Source organism: Filicampus tigris, chromosome 6 (assembly GCF_054856515.1).
Source record: "Filicampus tigris isolate MCC_2025a chromosome 6, RoL_Ftig_1.0, whole genome shotgun sequence".
Lineage (NCBI taxonomy): Eukaryota > Metazoa > Chordata > Actinopteri > Syngnathiformes > Syngnathidae > Filicampus > Filicampus tigris.
This window is the reverse complement of record NC_141222.1, coordinates 20093473-20111113: the sequence shown is the minus strand read 5'-3', so window position 1 is coordinate 20111113 and position 17641 is coordinate 20093473. Positions and strand designations below refer to the sequence as shown.

Genomic DNA, 17641 nt, shown 5'->3' with positions numbered 1-17641 from the left:
AGTGACATACGTAAAACCCCAAGTCATTTTTTTGGCATTCTTTACAATTATGAAGACAAACAATGCAATAATGTTTCCCGAAAATATTCTGCAAACGTTTGAGAAAAAAAAGGATTTTCCCTTCTTTCGTACTCGTTTAAAACATTTTACAAATTCCGTAGCAGCTCCTGAACGCAACGACCACAGAAAGGCGAATCCCAACGTCACTCAACCTTCATAAATTCGTATTTTTCTTTATATCTATAAAATGTATGAACCAGAAAAGTAGCTCGATCATGTTTGAGAATGAACGGGAGATATTTTACGTTCAACCAGCGCGAAGTGGTCTTAAATGGGAGGTTTCCCCAGTGGAACTACTCACATTTTCGACGCTTTTAAATGCGTCACGGGAATAAACAGACGCTCATACAGGTTAGCGTTGTGCAAACACGTTTCTGCCAAGTGATTTTAAAACATGTTTTTCCTGGTGGTCATTCCTTAATTTGTTTGCTCATTAATATTCAGGTAAGAACAGCTTAAGTCAACGACATTTGTTCTATTCGTTTGCTAGTTCACTGCGCTAGCTAAAGCCGCTGAGCTAACGATAGCTAGCTATCAACTAGCGCTTGGAGCCGTAAAATTATTTACATTTTTAATTCTACGGCGTCACCACACTTGTCACATTTGGGGTGAACCTCCAAATTAACGTTTTGGTCTAAAGTCTTGTTAACGTGATATTCAATGCGGATTAAGCAAAGGTAAGAGCATTGTCTTCTTTGAACTTAAACGATCATGTTCTATGAGCTGTTTAGTATGTAACGTTACAAGTGGTAGTTGCATGCTTGTGACTGTTTTCGTGATAAAGTGCATAAATGAACGACCAGTCTTAATGCACTTAAACAAGGGATAAATAGATGCACCGTTTAATCAAACGTGTTATTTTTTATGATAAAAGTCACGAGGTCATTTGCCCAATTGAAAATGATAATGGTCACATCAGATAAACAATTTCAATCCAGTCTAGGTAGGACGAGGGGGGCAAACGTACGATCCCTGTAAATGTGCAAACATCGCACATAATTGTACTTTAAAATACTCATAACTCACTTGCTATACATGCAAGGACATGTCGTACCAAAGTCTCTTTTTGTACGTTAGAGGGTTCTACACGTGGCTCCCAGATTTTTTTTAATTTAAAATGTCATAGTTAATTTAAAATACCCGATATGTGTGCAAAGTTTGGTGAGTTTTTGTTGATGTTTAGTTCCTCAAAAATGCGAATCTTTACATGTACATCATACATGAACACAAATTCTCATACCCAAACATTATTCAGGCCAAAGAAGCACAACACTACAAAATGTAAATGAGGACATTTAATTAATAACATCGTCAACCTAAGAACTGTAAGCAATATTATTGCCTTATGCTGTATTAGATAATGTTGGACATGGGAATGAACAGTTGCGTATCGTATGTCGCAAAATGCAACTTAAAGAACGTTAAAATGCTGTGATGCGCATTAAATGTGCGTGGAGAGGAAAAAAACCCTACAATATTCTTCATGACGTGCGCTAACAGCGTGTTTCGGCCAGGATGTTATCACAGTTTACCATGGCGTTTGCGGGCTGAATTAGTGTGAGTGCGTCAGAAGTCTCTCAAGTGGTTCTTGTGGGTCTTAAATTTGATGGGAAAATAGGGAATAGGTTCACCTCTCTTGGCAAGGTTTTTGTTTGTCAATTTGTGGTGTGAAACTTTGGATCAGTATGAGTGAGGAATTAAAGCATTGTCCAACCATAAAGCAGTTTAAGAGAATACCTGAAAATGCTGCACCCAGGTTACGATTTGGGGAAGGGGGTTGTCTGTCCGTCTATGACGGATGCCCGTTTTACTGATATGTGGACGTGTGTATATAAAACAAGAGTTATTAGGTCTGGGTGGGTGGATCCAAAAGCATTTATAAATGGCGTATATGTGTGTTGTTATTTATGTTAGTGTGTATATCAGAAGAAATGTATGTATTTAGGTTTACATTTTATGATGGATACTTAATCGTAGGTAATGGTGGAGTGATTTACATAACTTTTACTTCCTACTCATTTCATAGACATTGCTTTAGTGTGGGATAAAAGTGATACTATAAATGTATTTCTGTTTATTTGTACTGCATGTCCAAGATAAACTTTCAGTTCCTTTTTTGCATCTCTAACTACCTCCATAAAGTGAAATCATCATTTAACAATCATTGTACTTTGTCCTGCTGGCTATCTCAGAGTCACACGCGTGATGATGGTGTCGTATAAGCTGCTGAACCCTGAGGATGTCCAGCTATCTGAAGTCAATCGCCTTGTTGAAGAGGAGGAAAATCCAGTGAGTTGATAAGTTATCATTAAGTGTGCTGCTGGCCTTGCAAAAGTCATGGACTTACTGGGCCCACGTGGACTAGCCTGAAATGGGCTGACGATGGACTGACGTGCCCACCACTGCTATTTTGATGTTCAAAGTTAAATGTTCTCCACTTTAACGCGGTTCCAGCCAGACGTCTGTGAAAAGTGTAATCTATCACCCAAGCACTTAATTGCATTGTTAAATGCACTAGCTGTGTCATTTTTGGGTTAGCTTAGCACTTATGCACTAGCTGTGTCATTTTTGGGTTAGCTTAGCACTTAGCATGGCTTCTCCGTCTTTCCTAGTCATCCCTTTTGTGAGAAATGTAGCTTATTCCCCCACCACGCAGGCGATGTGTTTGGCGTTGGAATCGTTGACGGAAGCTCGTTTAAAATAAAAGGCGGACCGGCTAATAGGTGGGTACTATTTTTTTTTTTTTTTCACCCTGAAAAAAAGGTGAATGATGGACGACGGAAGGTTACCCACGCTGCAGACGGATGACGAATAATGGACGCTCAATTTTTTTGAAAACTCCCAGCTCTGCCCTATTGTTGAGTCTGATGTTGTCTTGTGTCTGAAGGCGTCACACACAGAAGGAGCCTCTCTGCTTCCCCGTCATGTGCCGTGCTCGGCCACCACAGGGCTCCTGGTGACCGGCTGTCTGCTGCTGCTCCTCTGCGGAGGATGGCTAGTGGGCACCATGTTCTGGCTTCACCGCCCCTCTAGCATGCTGCCGCAAAGACACCCGCTGCCGGCCAAGGCTGGCTCGAAAGCCAACGCCACCGAGGCCGCCTCCCCCTTCCGAGAAGCCTGCGCTCTCATCCCAGAGGCTTGGCGGTTCGACTGTTACCCGGAGAGAGGCGTTGTGGTGACCAGGGAGCTGTGTGAAGCGAGGAACTGTTGTTTCATCCCCGCTGCTTCTGAAGCTCAGCCCTCGGGAAGTAACGGTGTCCCTTGGTGTTTCTATTCCCCGGAGTTCCCCTCCTACTCGATCGAGTCAGTGAGAGACACAAACTTGGGGCAGAAGGCTACGCTTGTCAAAGAGGTGAAGACTTACTACCCTGCAGACATTATGACTCTGGAGTTGGATGTCCGCTACGAGACGGACACGAGGCTACGGGTCAGGGTAAGTGAAGCGCTTACGCCACTCTCTAATTCCTATGGGACCCTGCAGTTGAATACATAAAACATGCGAATGCCACTTGTTTAGGTTATACATTGTACATTGGTTGTACCAGTTGGTAGCAAGTCTGACTCACAGTTTTAAAACGGACAGATGGGCCAAATTATTTGGAGATTGAATTAAAAAAATTAACATGTAAAATTGTGCCGTTAATGGAAATTGGGAGAAAAAAAATTATCACTGCAATATATGCTGCTGTATGACTCGCTTTGCTAAAACCTATTAAATTAAATTAAATTAAATTAAAAAGTCTTAAGCCCATAATTTCCTGTTGGATCCCTGATACTGTGCTATATTATAATAGGGAAGGTCATTAAAAACAAAGGATGAAGAATATCGTGTTTGTGCCCCAAACTAGATCACAGACCCTTCGAGATCACGCTACGAGGTTCCCATATCTGTTCCCACCGTCGCCAAGAAGGCAGAAAGTCCCGACTACAGCGTGGAGCTGTCCAAGGAGCCATTTGGTCTTGTTGTGAGGAGGAGCGCTACAGGGGCCGTCCTGTAAGTTGTGCAAAAAAGTACAGTATAAAATCTCGCAGTTCACTGTGTTCTATTCCGAGGATTGATCATGTTTTATCCGATTATTTCCTTTCAGCCTGAACACCACCGTGGCTCCTCTCCTTTACGCCGATCAGTTCCTGCAGTTTTCCACCTCCCTGCCCACCGAATTCATCTACGGCCTGGGGGAGCACCGCACGAGCTTCCTGCATGACGTCCAGTGGAACACACTCACCATGTGGGCCAGGGATAATCCTCCCATGGTGATGCGACCTTGTCGTCCTCAACAGATGTGATTCACCGAACGGTTTTGACCTAGACGACGCTTCACAATGTCTGTTTCTTTACAATGTAGGTAAAAACAAACCTGTATGGAGTGCATCCCTTTTACCTTGGGATGGAGAAAGAGAGCAATGCTCATGGCTTCTTCTTTCTGAACAGCAATGCAATGGGTCAGTATGTTTCAAAACTTCCCCGTGAGGTTAGGATAGTAGCATTAATGCACATTGATAAACAGAGGAACTGCATGGTGGGGAAGCCACGGAACTTAAAGTGAAAGTCAACCAAAACATATTTTTTTCAATAATATGTTTTATGCAAGCCCACTACTTGAAACAAGGCATTCTGATAAATGTTGCAGTTGTGGAATAAGAGTTAATACACTCGTTTTGAGCCATCTCTGGGGGTGGCCATTTTGTCACTTCTGTCGACTGAAAATGACATCACAACTACTCAGGGTTCAGGTAACGACCAATCACGGCTGACCTGTTTTCTGAAGCTGAGCCGTGATTGGTTGTTACCTGAGCAAGTTGACGGTGCATGCCAAAACTACTTTCATGTTTTCATTACGGGGTGATTTGTGTAGAATTTTAAGGATTTATGAATTTTTTCGGTGTGAATACTTACCGTGGATTCACTTTAATTGTTTTTGTAATTGCAGCCACTTGGTCACACTGCCTGTCAAAAGGTTATTCATTTTGGTTGCGGCATGTATTCATTGAAGGGGATGCGGCACCAATAAATTAATTGAGGCACTGCATGTATTAGAGCTGAGGCCACATTTTGATATGATACATTGTTTACTTCTTGATTCCATTTCTTCAGATGTTGTCTTGCAACCTGCCCCGGCCCTCACCTGGCGCACAATTGGCGGGATCCTCGACTTTTACGTCTTCCTTGGTCCCGAACCTGGATCTGTGATTTCACAATATCTGGACGTAATAGGTAATTGTGCTTGCGTAATTACCACAGTACGCTAACGCCGTGTTTTTCAAACTTTTTTGAGTCAAGGCACATTTATTTCATTGAAAAAATCTCGTGGCACATCACCAGCTAAAATTGTGGAGAAAAAAAAGCTTATTTTAACAATATAAGTGTTATACTGTTTATATCAGCATTTTTTAACATTGAAGATTCACGTTATACTATAATGTCTTGAATAGGAATTAAATAAACACAAAGAAAAAAGTATTTTATAATGTTTCATATTGATTCTTACTTAGTGTGAAACATGGGCCTGTTTGGAGAAACTTGCGTCACTAATTCGCTTGTCTCTAAACAAAGACAATTAGCTACCTGCTGCTGCTGCTGCCACCTGTTGGTATGGAAGAGTACTACAATGTAGTAAAGACGTGATTACGCTGCCAGGCGCTAGACCGACAGGCACACTAATTTGATAATTTCCCATGGCACACCTGACAACATCTCGCACACAGTTTGAAAAACACTGCCCTAAAGTGAGTTACACGCATGACCAATTTTCTAAATGTGAGGGTTCCTCACGACAAGGTCAAGATAAACGTTAAAGCTGTTTTCACCCTTTTAGTTTTCTCCATGTTTTAGTTTTGTTTTGTTTTTCGGCGTAGCTAAAATGATGCTGAGTGATACATTTCGGTGTCCGGCTGGTTTGATGGCTTTTTCAGAAGAGAGAAAAATGGCAAAATTTGGAATGATTATCAGTACAGTCAACACGTTTCCCCACTTCACACAGTTACAAGGCAATATCCAATAACATGAATAGTATCGCCCATTTGGCACATTGTCATGTTAATCTAAAGTTAGTGTAATGAGAACTGTACTATATTGGAATCAAAACGATGTTATGTAAAATAAATGAGCAATATTTCACTAGTCTGTCTCTTTAGGTCATCCAGCCATGCCCATCTACTGGGCTTTGGGTTACCACCTGTGTCGGTGGGGTTATAACTCCAGCAACTCCACCTGGGAGGTGGTCAAGCGCATGAGGAGTAATGGGATACCTCAGGTAGTGCGGAATTAGCATGCTGTATGTGGTTAAACATGAAACACGGAGACTTTCCAAAACATTATATCCGCGTTTGGTTTCAAGGATGTCCAGTGGAATGATATCGACTACATGGACAGAACGCTGGACTTTACTTTTGACCCGACTAACTTTGCCACGCTGCCCGATATGGTTAAGGACCTGCATGCTCACGGCCAACGCTACGTGATGGTCATTGTAAGCACAACAGACCTCGTGTTTTCACGTATTGTTTGTGGTAGAGTCTGATGGGCTTTCCCTGCAGGATGCTGGGATCAGCAACGTCCAGCCTGAAGGATCCTACTGGCCGTATGACGAAGGAGTCAAGAGAGGAGTTTTCATCAAAGACACGGAAGGAAAAACACTCATTGGGAAGGTGAGAATGGGCTACATTGAATGGGACAGAAGGGAAAGAAAAACTCATTCTCTTGTTCCAGGTGTGGCCAGGCCTAACTGCATTTCCCGATTTCTCTGATAACGTCACTCATGAATGGTGGTACGAGAATCTTAAGAGGTTCCATGACCAGGTGCCATTTGATGGATTATGGATCGTAAGTATCTTCTTCAATTGGACATTTTCTTATCAAAAGATGAAATTGTAAAATATATCAACTTTTCCGGCAAGCAGAGAGCATCAACATTTTTATCGTGCTGTCATCCGTTTGCTGTGTTTGTATGCATGAGAGCGGGAGGGCCGGTGCCGTACATTTCTAGTGGTGACTCAAGTTGTTAATCACCAAAAAACAAGTTGATCCAACTTTTTTTTTTTTTTTTGTACAGATGTACTTAATATTGTGTTGCGAGTCTTCATGTATCCCAACCCCCCCTGACATTTTCTTTAGGACATGAATGAACCGTCAAATTTCGTAGACGGGTCCACCAACGGCTGTCCGTCAAACAATCTGGACAATCCTCCATACACACCAGGTGGGAGATGTGGATCTGGCAAGCGTCACGCAAAAACAGCATAATAATGCCGTTGTATGTAACGTGACATCTGGTACGCTTTTAGGCGTGCTGGGGAGTTTCCTGAGAGCCAAAACGGTGTGCGCGTCAGCACCACAGAAGCAATCGGTACACTACAACCTCCATAGCCTGTATGGACTCATGGAAGGAAAGGCGTCAGCAAGGTCAAGAAACTTTGAGCTAATTAGTCAAACCCACTTTTGTCTCTGTTCTGCTTTTTGATCCGTCTTCTCGCTTCCCCAGCGCTCTGAAGAGGATCTTGGCCAAGAGACCTTTTGTGATCTCTCGCTCCACCTTCCCTAGTCAGGGCAAGTACACCGGCCATTGGCTGGGAGACAACAGGAGCCAGTGGCAGGACCTTTACTCCTCCCTCGCAGGTCAGCATGAAACCATGCTGCCACAGGACATATTTATTTGTCTTTTCAGAGTCCAACCATTCAATCCCAGGAAGTTATTTATATATTTTGTTTACATTTTTTTTCCAAAAGTTAAGGTAAAAGAGGGTCTGAAAATGTCTGGCAGTGAATGAGTTAACATAGACATAATGCATCTTTTTTATAATTGGAAATGGTTTTAAAATGTCTTAATAAAAGAATTTCGAAGTTAGACCAAAAAAAAACCTTACAGAGAATTACAGCATACTTAATATCTACCTGTCATACTCTGGTTTGAATTAGAGTGAGTGGCAGTCTCGTGACATATCATTTTAACAACTCTCTGTTCCATGTCTTTTTCTCCCCTTTCAGGCATCCTGACTTTTAACCTCCTGGGCATCCCATTGGTGGGAGCTGACATCTGCGGCTTCAGCGAGCAGTCAGAGGAGGAGCTGTGCGTTCGCTGGACACAATTGGGCGCTTTCTATCCCTTTACCCGGAACCACAACGGCATTGACATGAAGGTTTGGCGCCAAAAACACAATAGAGTATCGTTACAAACAACCAGGACATGTAATATCGCTCGCGATGTATTTACCACCATTTTGATTGGACTGAATGAGTCATTTTTTTTCCTCAAAAGTTCAAATTTATCATCCTGTTTACAGCCACAAGACCCGACAGCGTTCAGCCCACTGGCCCGGACTGCCATGAAGCAAGCTCTGCTGCTGCGCTATTCCCTCTTCCCACTCCTCTACACCCTCTTCCATCACGCACACACAGAGGGACACACTGTTGCTCGGCCGCTCATGTTTGAGTAAGTAAAACACACAAATTTAAAGGTGTGTCTGGTTGTTTGTGCGGAATAAATCAGGCAAAGAAAGAAAACGCCAACTCTTTTTTTTGGTGGATTTGTATTCCACCTGTGGGCAACTACATGTTTGGTCCAGAGTTAAAACCATAAATTGGCAATAATATTCAATTATTGAAAAAAAAAAAGTGCAACATGCAGATGTGCAAATAAGATAGTAATTAAGAACATGGGCAACCCAAGAGCTAGTTGCCATTAATTGCGCTTGGAATTGACATTGGCACATTTGTTTTGAAAAGCAAGCTTCACTGCAATTTTGACCACTTCCAAACATCATATTTGAAGTTACCACCCATAGGGGGATTTATTGTCCCCGCGGTTGAGCCAACCCCCAAAAATAACCGAATGGAAACAAATAATCAACTCTTAGATACACTACGTGCCACTGCCCTTTTTAATGCCTATTTCCCGCCACTAGACTTTTGGAAGTTCCCTTTCAAAATGAAATTGACCTTTTTAAGTTGGGTGCCAAAGAATGGCATGTTATTTTTGTGACTATATTGTGGTTTCCATGTATTTATTTATTTTTTCTACAATGCTCCAAACAGATTCACAAAGGACCCAAGAACGTACAGTATTGATAAGCAGTTCCTCTGGGGAAGGAGTCTACTGGTGACTCCAGTGTTAGATCCTGGAGTAGACTTTGTGGAAGGTTACTTCCCACGGGCTCTGTGGTATGATTACTACACGGTAAGTAAAAGCAGAATCTCAACGTCTGATAGGTGAGCGGTTGCCTACATGCCGCGGGGTTCTTAACACGTTTGCTGCTATGCCTTCTTCCACCCAGGGCAACTTGATAAACAGCACGGGTGAAGAAGTGCGACTCTCCGCTCCTCTCGATAAGATCAATCTGCATTTGAGGGAAGGATCTATTATTCCGACGCAGGTAATCATGATGGTGTCTACCGGAGTCGTGGATGTTTAAGGAGACGTTTTATGCGTTTTTTTGAAACAATTCCCAAGCGTCTTGATAACATGTCTGTGATGTGTTTTTGTCACGGTACCCCAAGGGTCAAGGTTTAACGTTGTAGTTGAAACGAGGGGTGGAAAAACTTTTGTGCTGAAGGTCCACATTTGATTTTTTACATAAGACGGATGAGGTAACTTATTTGTAGAGAAGATGTAAAAGGTTTGTGTGTATGAAGTTGTATATCGTCGCTGTCCTGTGAAAAACACTTGTGTCCCTTTTTCTTATTTTTCCCCATTTCAAGATGTCACATTAACATGAAAATTAAAAACATTTCCAAAGTTGGAGAAATGTGTTTTTCACAGGACATTATTTTAACAGACTAAATATAGATCTTAAACAGTGTCCAAGCATAAGATAGTTCAAAAATAAATATTAAAGACATTGTTGGAGTTTTACAGGGAAGACGAGGAGCTGGGTTAAAAACGCGGCTTGAAATTAACTAGCTGTACCTTGACCATAACACTTTTTGTTGTAGGTAAGATTGCTATATTATTGATAACTATAATAGCAGTTAATAACAGTTTATTGTAATGGGAAAATATATGGTGTAATGTGTAGTTTATCTTATATAGTGTACAAAATATATGGAAAAGTAACAGAATATTATGAATAACTTTCATATTTGGTATTTGAATGTGGTGTGATAAAAGTGTGTTGCAAATGGGAATATCATATCTAGTATTATGTATAGATAGATATGAATATTTCTAAACATTGCTGTTATATTAATGACGGAGATAAGTGGGAAGGTAACAGATGCATTTATACTCCTTCCTAATGATGATTTCTATTTTTTAATACTCTTTTTGTGTTTGCTGATTTTACTGTATTTTCCACAAGTAGCTGTATTATACTTTTCTGAGTACCGGTACTTGTATTTGTTTATTTTATGTATACATAGGGGAAACAATGCTTGTGCTTTCTTTTTGTTCATCTCTGTGAGGTAAAGCTCAGTCTGCACAACTAAATGTCCCATTAAATGAATTTTAATAGAAATATGTCAATGGAAGTCGTCTTTGCAGACAATTTTTAGTGGATGCGTTTCTGTGCACTCCCATTGGCAGACGCCCAACCTGACTTTGTGGGTGAGCAGCGGGCAGCCTCTTCATCTGGTCACCGCGTTGTCAGAGAACGGCACCGCCTGTGGCGATTTGTTCTGGGACGACGGCGAGAGTCTCGACACCTTCGAGAACAAGCAATACGCCTACATCGTCTTCAGCGTAGCTCAGGTACACACGCGTGCTTGTTCCATTGAGGCGCAAACTTACAAAACCGGGTTAATTGGCAGAACATTCACATGTGCACACTCAAATGCGACTGTGGGACAGCGGTTGGAAACTCTTGCTTACATTAGATTGCATAGGTGTAGCTAATGAAAATGACAACTGACTTTCTGATTCCTCCATTATTTCCGTAGCAAAATATGAGTTCGCAGGTGCTCCGCAACCACTTGGAGGCCTCCTACATCACGGTGCAGTCGGCGTCTTTCTACGGCGTGAAGCAGAAGCCGAGCAAGGTGCTGGTCAACTCCAAAGATGTCGCCTTTGCCTACAGGAGCAACCAGGTGAAGTGGAGGAGATATTTTAATTCCTACACAAGATTGCAATTCTCTCCCACTATTATAAGTTAAACCAATGTGACAGGGCAAAATATTGTAAAACAGTCAAATGTTTTGCATGTTTTTCACATCTTTGTTGGTGTTAGCATTAAGTGAACAAAGCCTTTTTTTTTTTCTTTAATTAATCGGCCCATAAATCGGTTATCGGAGGGCTTTTTTTCTGCGAAACGTCAGACTTGGCATCGAACTGAAAGCAGAAAAAAAAAATCCATATCAGTCTAGCCCTAGAAGCCACTCGTTTTCAATCGCGAATATGTGGTGGACTGGGGAAATGTTTCATTGCGTTAAACTGTCATTTCAATGTCAAGATAATTTCTGCCGAAATGCAAAATAAAATTATAGAGCAATATGCATTCGCCGTTCTGACAACTGCAAATAGTTTGGCTGTCTGATATTTTATAGGGAAGGTTGGCATTCGAGCTTTGGTAGTCAACACCACTTGAAAACGGGAAATTGTGAAACTAGCTTGTCTTGATCTTCGCTTCACTGTCTTTCTTTCCTTGCAGGTTTTAACGGTAGCAGATCTTGGTCTCAACCTCAATCAGAATTTCACCATCAGCTGGTTGTGAGGCCTGCGACCGCTTGCTTTGTTCTACCGTAGCTGCTGGTCGCTCTCCAAGTAAGCCTGAGAGACGGACTGACACACATCGCATCATAAACACAGTCATTTTTTTTTATTTAATATTTTAGTGACTGGATTGAGAATGGGTTTAACTAAAGTACTCTGTAACTTCACCCAAGGAGGTTGTTTTCATGGTTTGCACATTCCTGGCTAGAATGTATTTTTTTAAAGATATATATATATATATATATATACACACACATATATTAGGGCTGTCAAGAGATTAAAAAAAGAGAGATTAATTAATTAATCTATTTTTTAATCTCACGTAAAAATTGCTGAGAAAATAGCCCCAAAGCTCCCCATTGTCTGTATGCATGTATCTGTATTGATGGTGTATATCTTTTCAATTACCCAGTCATTTGCCAACTTTTTTTTTTTTTTTTTGCATTTACCAGCCAAGTCCCTGGTTTCTGTTTTCACAACGATCAGTGCAACATGAGTTGAAGTTCCACTCGCCATCAATACAGTGTCCAGTCACCCCCAAATAACCACGGTTGCGAGTTGAGGTCCAGTGATTTGCGTTTACAGAGAATTTGTCAGAATCCCCCACCAAAACATCCAGTTTGCTTTTCTTTTCACCGTCATACAGCTTTCTGATTTTCGTGATCATTGCAGTCCTGCGTGGTGGTTTGTATGATGGGTCATTGGACGCTGTTTGAAACACCTCAATGAATCCCTTGTCTTCAATATTTTTTGGAAACTTATTTTGTATGAGGAGAAGGAAGAGTCCTCATATTTTAATAAGTCGACACACAGATGACCTCTATGTTTATTTAAAGAAGATCAGATCCATATTGCATGTTTGACAATAATGAAATATGAAAAATACCAAAACTGACTAGTACAAAACTATTTGTCTTGCTGGTGAGGACAAAGTGAGTACTAGTATATGGACCTCAAGCTGAATAAGAAGGATATTGTATAAATGCTCAAATGACTACATAGCACTAGAATTGAAAATATCTGAAGGCATTTGTCTGTGTGCATAAACACACATAAACCTGTGTAAATACATGCATGTTCATTTGAATCTGTGTGTTTTTGAGATTCTTCCTCCACCAGCAAGACGTGATGTGCAATAACCAGGAGACAATTGTCAGTACTGCTACTTTTGCACTAATTTATGAGATGAACACTGGTGCCTTGTGATTTCTTTTGTATTTTGCTGTAGCATTGCTGCTTGCTGGCAGAAAAATGTTATGTTGGCCAATCTTATTTGTGTCGTGTGGTGCAGCAATAAAGTTTGTTTTAAAAGTTTATTGGCATTTTCACTTGTACTAGCCACACTCTGCCGCTGGATGGCAGCATATCAACATTTGTACTTCATCCATTTTAACGGGACCTTCCAGAAAGGTTTTATTCATTGTCCACAAATACAGTTCCCCCACGCCATGTTGCGGTTTCACTGTATTGTGAACTTTTCTAATCATGCATAGGAGCACATAGGTCATTTTACATGGTTGATTTTTCTCTATTGTTGGATTTTGTGGTGATTCTTTTCCACATTGACAGTTACTATGGACTCCCAGAGCAATAAATAGTAGAAAAGAGTGTGGAAAATGCAGAAAAAATCCAAAGATTGGGACCATTAAACACAAGGATTAAAAAAAAAAAAAAAAAAAAGATTAATTTCTCAATGTAAAAAAAGATAAATTGCAATGTGTCTCCTTCAAAGCAGAACTGGTTTACACAACTGAACGTAAATGGTAAAGTAAACATTAATAGTTAGCTAATTTGAGGTAGCCTACTGCCGATAGAACTAATTGTAATCCCACCACGTGGTCAAGCATAGACAGCCGCTGTTGAATCTTTAATCACTTTATTGAACAAACGGTATGGAAACAAACAATAAGCAAATTCATACAAAGGCTGCTGTTGACCACAATTTATGCTGATTAACTCAATCCTTGCACTAGCTAACGGTTAGCCACTTAACAGCTAGCGCTATCCTGAGCCAGCACGGCCAACTCGTATTTCCTTTCCCCTCTACAAAACCTGTCAAACACAAGGCCCAGGGACCAAATCTGTCCCACCACTTCATTTTATGTGGCTCATGGAAGCAAATATTGCACGCCAACTTTGATAATTCTTGTTAAAATCTACCAAACTGCTTTTTACAATAACTTGAACAAATTATTATACTTGATGTCTGATTTCAAAATTAGGAATCCATCAGTTTTTGTGTATATTCTGTAATATGAGGAGATTGAACATATAAAGATGTATTGTATTTGAATAGTTTCACAGTCACAATGGCCCTCTGCAGGAAATGTGGCCTGTAACAAAAATGAGTTTGACACCCCTGCTCTTTGACAAATTAATACTAATACTGCATACTTACTGAGTATATTAGTAGAAGTCTTCTCTTTTTTCCCCCGCATGACTGTATTGTATAATACTTCCTCCCAGTGGCCAAGGCGGGCACACTAAGGAAGAGCAGCACACTGAATTGAACTGCAGTATTGATGCACAAGATGCACACTGTTTTTAAAATGTACAGTATTTAGTGCTATCTTTCCTTATTAATAAACAAAAACTGAATTATTTTTGGGCATGGTGCTGGAGCTGATTAATGGCATTTTCATTCATTTCAATGTGGAACATTTCAAGGATGCTAGGACTTTCATTGACATACCAGGAAACACATTTCCACATGATATGAAATGAAATCCGATAAAAATGGAACAACGAAAAAAGATGAAATAAATGCTTATTTACAGTTTGAACATGTGCAAAGATGCAGTGCAGCAAAGGTGTGGCCATCTTTGCCAGTGTTGGTCTTCCCAAAAGTAAAAAAAGCCCCTTGAATCAAAGTTAGCTGCTGGATGATAAACCCCCGCGCTGTAAAGCTGTAAACAGGCCAGTTCGTTCACATACTAACTGTTTCCAGATGACACATAAATCACTCATTCATCGGTTTATAGGGGGGCGGGCCAGAGAGACAGCGAGAGAAAAGAGCAGCGGGGGTCTGTCTAAAAGCATTCTGCTCCTCTGACAAGGGCATTTCCTGTCTGGATTTGGGAGGATTAGCTATTTGTGTGTGGGGGGGCCTCCGGCCTACAACCACTATGTTCTGGCGTAGAAGAAGAAAATAAGGAGAAAAAGTTTTAAGGATTATATTAAAATAAACAAAACAGGCCTGAGACATTTTGGGAAGGGGATGTCATAAAAATAGCCTAATAACAGATTTCCTCTTTTCATTTTTGGAGTGGAATGCTTTTCTTTCTAAATGTGGTGCTTTGCGGTCTTGAGACTTGACACAAGCGTAACACAACCAGGCGCACATTCTTTCTCTCCTTGTGTCCATGGCATGAAGAAGGCTTTTGGATTGGGCATTGTTGACTCATCCTCCCACTTCCTGCCCAAGATTGATATGAGATTAGAAACAATGGAATACCTCAACTGTTGTCATTTCAGAACAATTTAGCCCATTGGACAGAGGTTCTCAAACTTTTTTACACTGAGTACCAGCTAAAAAAAATATGGAGCTCTCCCACTTTGATGACCAATATTTCAATACAGTAACATAGTAGGCCGAAGTGTTCTTTGAAAACAAGGGAGGTGTTTTAGTCCTAAAAAGCAAATTTAAGACACTGTGATATTATGCATGGTTTGTAATTCTGCACTTTTCTGTGAACAAGGTCCCAGCTATAATAAACATTCATATCCCAAGTCATCATTACCCTCTGTAATGAATGGAAGGAAATGTCAACAAAAAACAACAACCAGGAAAAGAAATAACAAGGAAAATTGCACTTTAGAAAATTTTACTTTATAAAAACATTGTGTCAAAAATTTACAATTTGTACATATTTCCTTGTGACTATGTGAGCATCTTGGCCACCTGGTGGCAGTATAATCCATCCATCCGCGAGGTGCTGCAAGTGTCCCAGCAAGTGAGCAGCCTTAGAAAACTATTAAAAAAGAATATTTTGATAAAGATACTCAAAATAAAATACTGGCATTATTTGATAATTTGAAGTCTTTCTTTTCTCCAATATCAACAGTTTGAAAGCTGTTACAATAACTGCAAAACATTTGTCCAGGCACTTACATGAACACTGGACTTTTATTTCTAAGTCGAGACAATAGCTCTAAACAAGATGTTGCATGTGCCAGAGGACCCCAAGTGACCCTTATGACTAAGCTAAAAGGATTATAGATTTATCAAATACTGATTTTTTAAAAAAAGGAAAGAAACAACTACTTTCAAGTCATATGTAGGCTTTTCTTGTCAAGTCAACCCAAAGTATTTTTTTCAAGAATATGTTCTATGCAAGCCAAATAGTTGGAACAAGGCATTCTGATAAATACTGTATTGCGTTTGTGGAATAAGAGTTGATCCACCCATTTTTAGCCATCGATGGGGGCTGCCATTTTGTCACTTCTGTCGACTGAAAATGACATCACAACTGCTCAGGGCTCAGGTAATGACCAATCATAGCTGACCTGTTTTCTGAAGCTGAGCCGTGATTGGTCGTTACCTGAGCCCTGAGCAGTTGTGATTTTTTTTTTTTTTTTCGTGACATTTTCAGTCGACAGAAGTGACAAAATGGCCGCCCCGTGAGATGGCTATAAAAGGAGAGGATTTTGCTGCTTAACTCATATTCCACAAACACAATATTAATCAGAATGCCGTGTTTCAACTAGTGGGCCTGCTGATAACATATTCTTGAAAAAACGTCTTTGGGTTGATGTTCCCTTTAAACATAAACTGTTATTCCATTGTTTTAAAGTGGTCTTTCTGAACTTTATGACAAGGGTAGCTTCCAAACAGAAGCCTGTTTAAAGGCGAAGTCAAAAATGTTCTTTGCAATATATGTTCTATAATGTGCCCCCACTACTCTAAACACGGTATCTACTTAATATTGCGTTTGTGGGATATGAATTAAGCAGGAAAATCCACCCATTTTTCTCCATCTCAGGGGACTGCCGTTTGGCATTTTGTCCTGTGCTGCCACCTGCTGTCGACTGAAAATGACGTCACAGTGCCAAAGGGCGCATGGTGTGAATGTCACGTGACCAAACCCAGACAACAGATGAGCATGACATATGCAAGCTGAGCTGGGCACAGAACATATTGCAAAGATTTTTTTAAAAATTTGACTTTTACTTTAATTTCAGATGAATTGCAATAGCCAAATTCAAACGCTACGATTATCCATGAAACTGCTAAACTGTTTACCAGTGTTAAATTGAAATATTACTCTCTATAAAACATTTTAAATGATAATTTGTACATTTTAGATGCCACTATCAACTAATATGTAGATACACGTAAAGCCATCTTGTTTGAGTTACAAAATGCTGCTTCGATCAGTTTGTATTACACATTATATTACTATCATTATACTGTTGCACACTAACCAGATTCAATCACAAATTTGATAGGCAAAAAAAAAAAATCATTTATTATGCTGGCATTGATTACAATAGTAGAATAGTCGCTAGGCGGCAGTTGTCCTCATCAAGATTTGCATTCACGCGTCACGCAAAAATCCTTTAATACGTCACCAAAGCAAATGTCTGTGTTACATCGTCTTCACAAACTTATTCGACGGTCATAGAGCCATGAGTGATGGTTCGACTAAACCAAACCCTGTGAAAGTAGCCTTAAGTGGCACCTTTGAGGATCCCTTGAGTCCACCAGACCCAACAAACTAGAGAAACCTCTTCAAAACCTAAGTAGCAAGTTTATGATCGTGACCTTTAGTGGGCCAGGTCCCTCAAGTTCAGGTTAGCTCCATGCTGCACTTAGGTTGCCACAAAGCGATACATTTACCATTATGAGATACATGAGATGTTCACTTTGTTATTACAGAACCTGAACGAGCAACCTCAAACTGGTCTCAGTTGACTAGCCCAGGCTGGGCAAAGTTCAAAAG

At 40.5% G+C, this 17641-nt stretch overlaps 1 protein-coding gene across 6 annotated transcripts; it reads left to right on the top strand.

Annotated features, from left to right (window-relative positions):
• Positions 1-254: 254 nt before the first annotated feature.
• Positions 255-13013, top strand: gaa2 (alpha glucosidase 2). 6 transcript variants are annotated; one of them, XR_015087240.1, is made up of 22 exons: positions 255-411; positions 2253-2349; positions 2948-3493; positions 3909-4054; positions 4149-4314; positions 4407-4503; positions 5156-5275; positions 6196-6314; positions 6399-6530; positions 6598-6708; positions 6770-6883; positions 7175-7259; positions 7345-7462; positions 7542-7675; positions 8045-8196; positions 8341-8489; positions 9092-9233; positions 9331-9429; positions 10578-10742; positions 10931-11077; positions 11638-11750; positions 12152-13013. XR_015087240.1 is itself a non-coding variant. In XM_086034176.1 (21 exons), exons 1-21 carry the CDS (start codon positions 332-334, stop codon positions 11698-11700), a joined length of 2982 nt encoding a protein of 993 aa, XP_085890302.1. In that variant the 5' UTR covers positions 255-331; the 3' UTR covers positions 11701-13013. The 6 variants fall into 6 exon arrangements, 5 of the variants coding, with proteins under 5 accessions (XP_085890302.1, XP_085890305.1, XP_085890304.1 ...); XM_086034176.1 differs by having other exon boundaries at positions 11638-13013; XM_086034179.1 differs by having other exon boundaries at positions 338-504; positions 11638-13013.
• The last annotated feature ends 4628 nt before the right edge of the window (positions 13014-17641 follow it).

Coding starts and splice junctions, on each gene's coding strand:
- gaa2 (XM_086034176.1), top strand. CDS start 332: ATGGGAGGTTTCCCCAGTGGAACTACTCACATTTTCGACGCTTTTAAA. Junction 9,234..9,330: donor TGTGGTATGATTACTACACG/GTAAGTAAAAGC, acceptor TCTTCCACCCAG/GGCAACTTGATAAACAGCAC. Junction 9,430..10,577: donor GATCTATTATTCCGACGCAG/GTAATCATGATG, acceptor TCCCATTGGCAG/ACGCCCAACCTGACTTTGTG.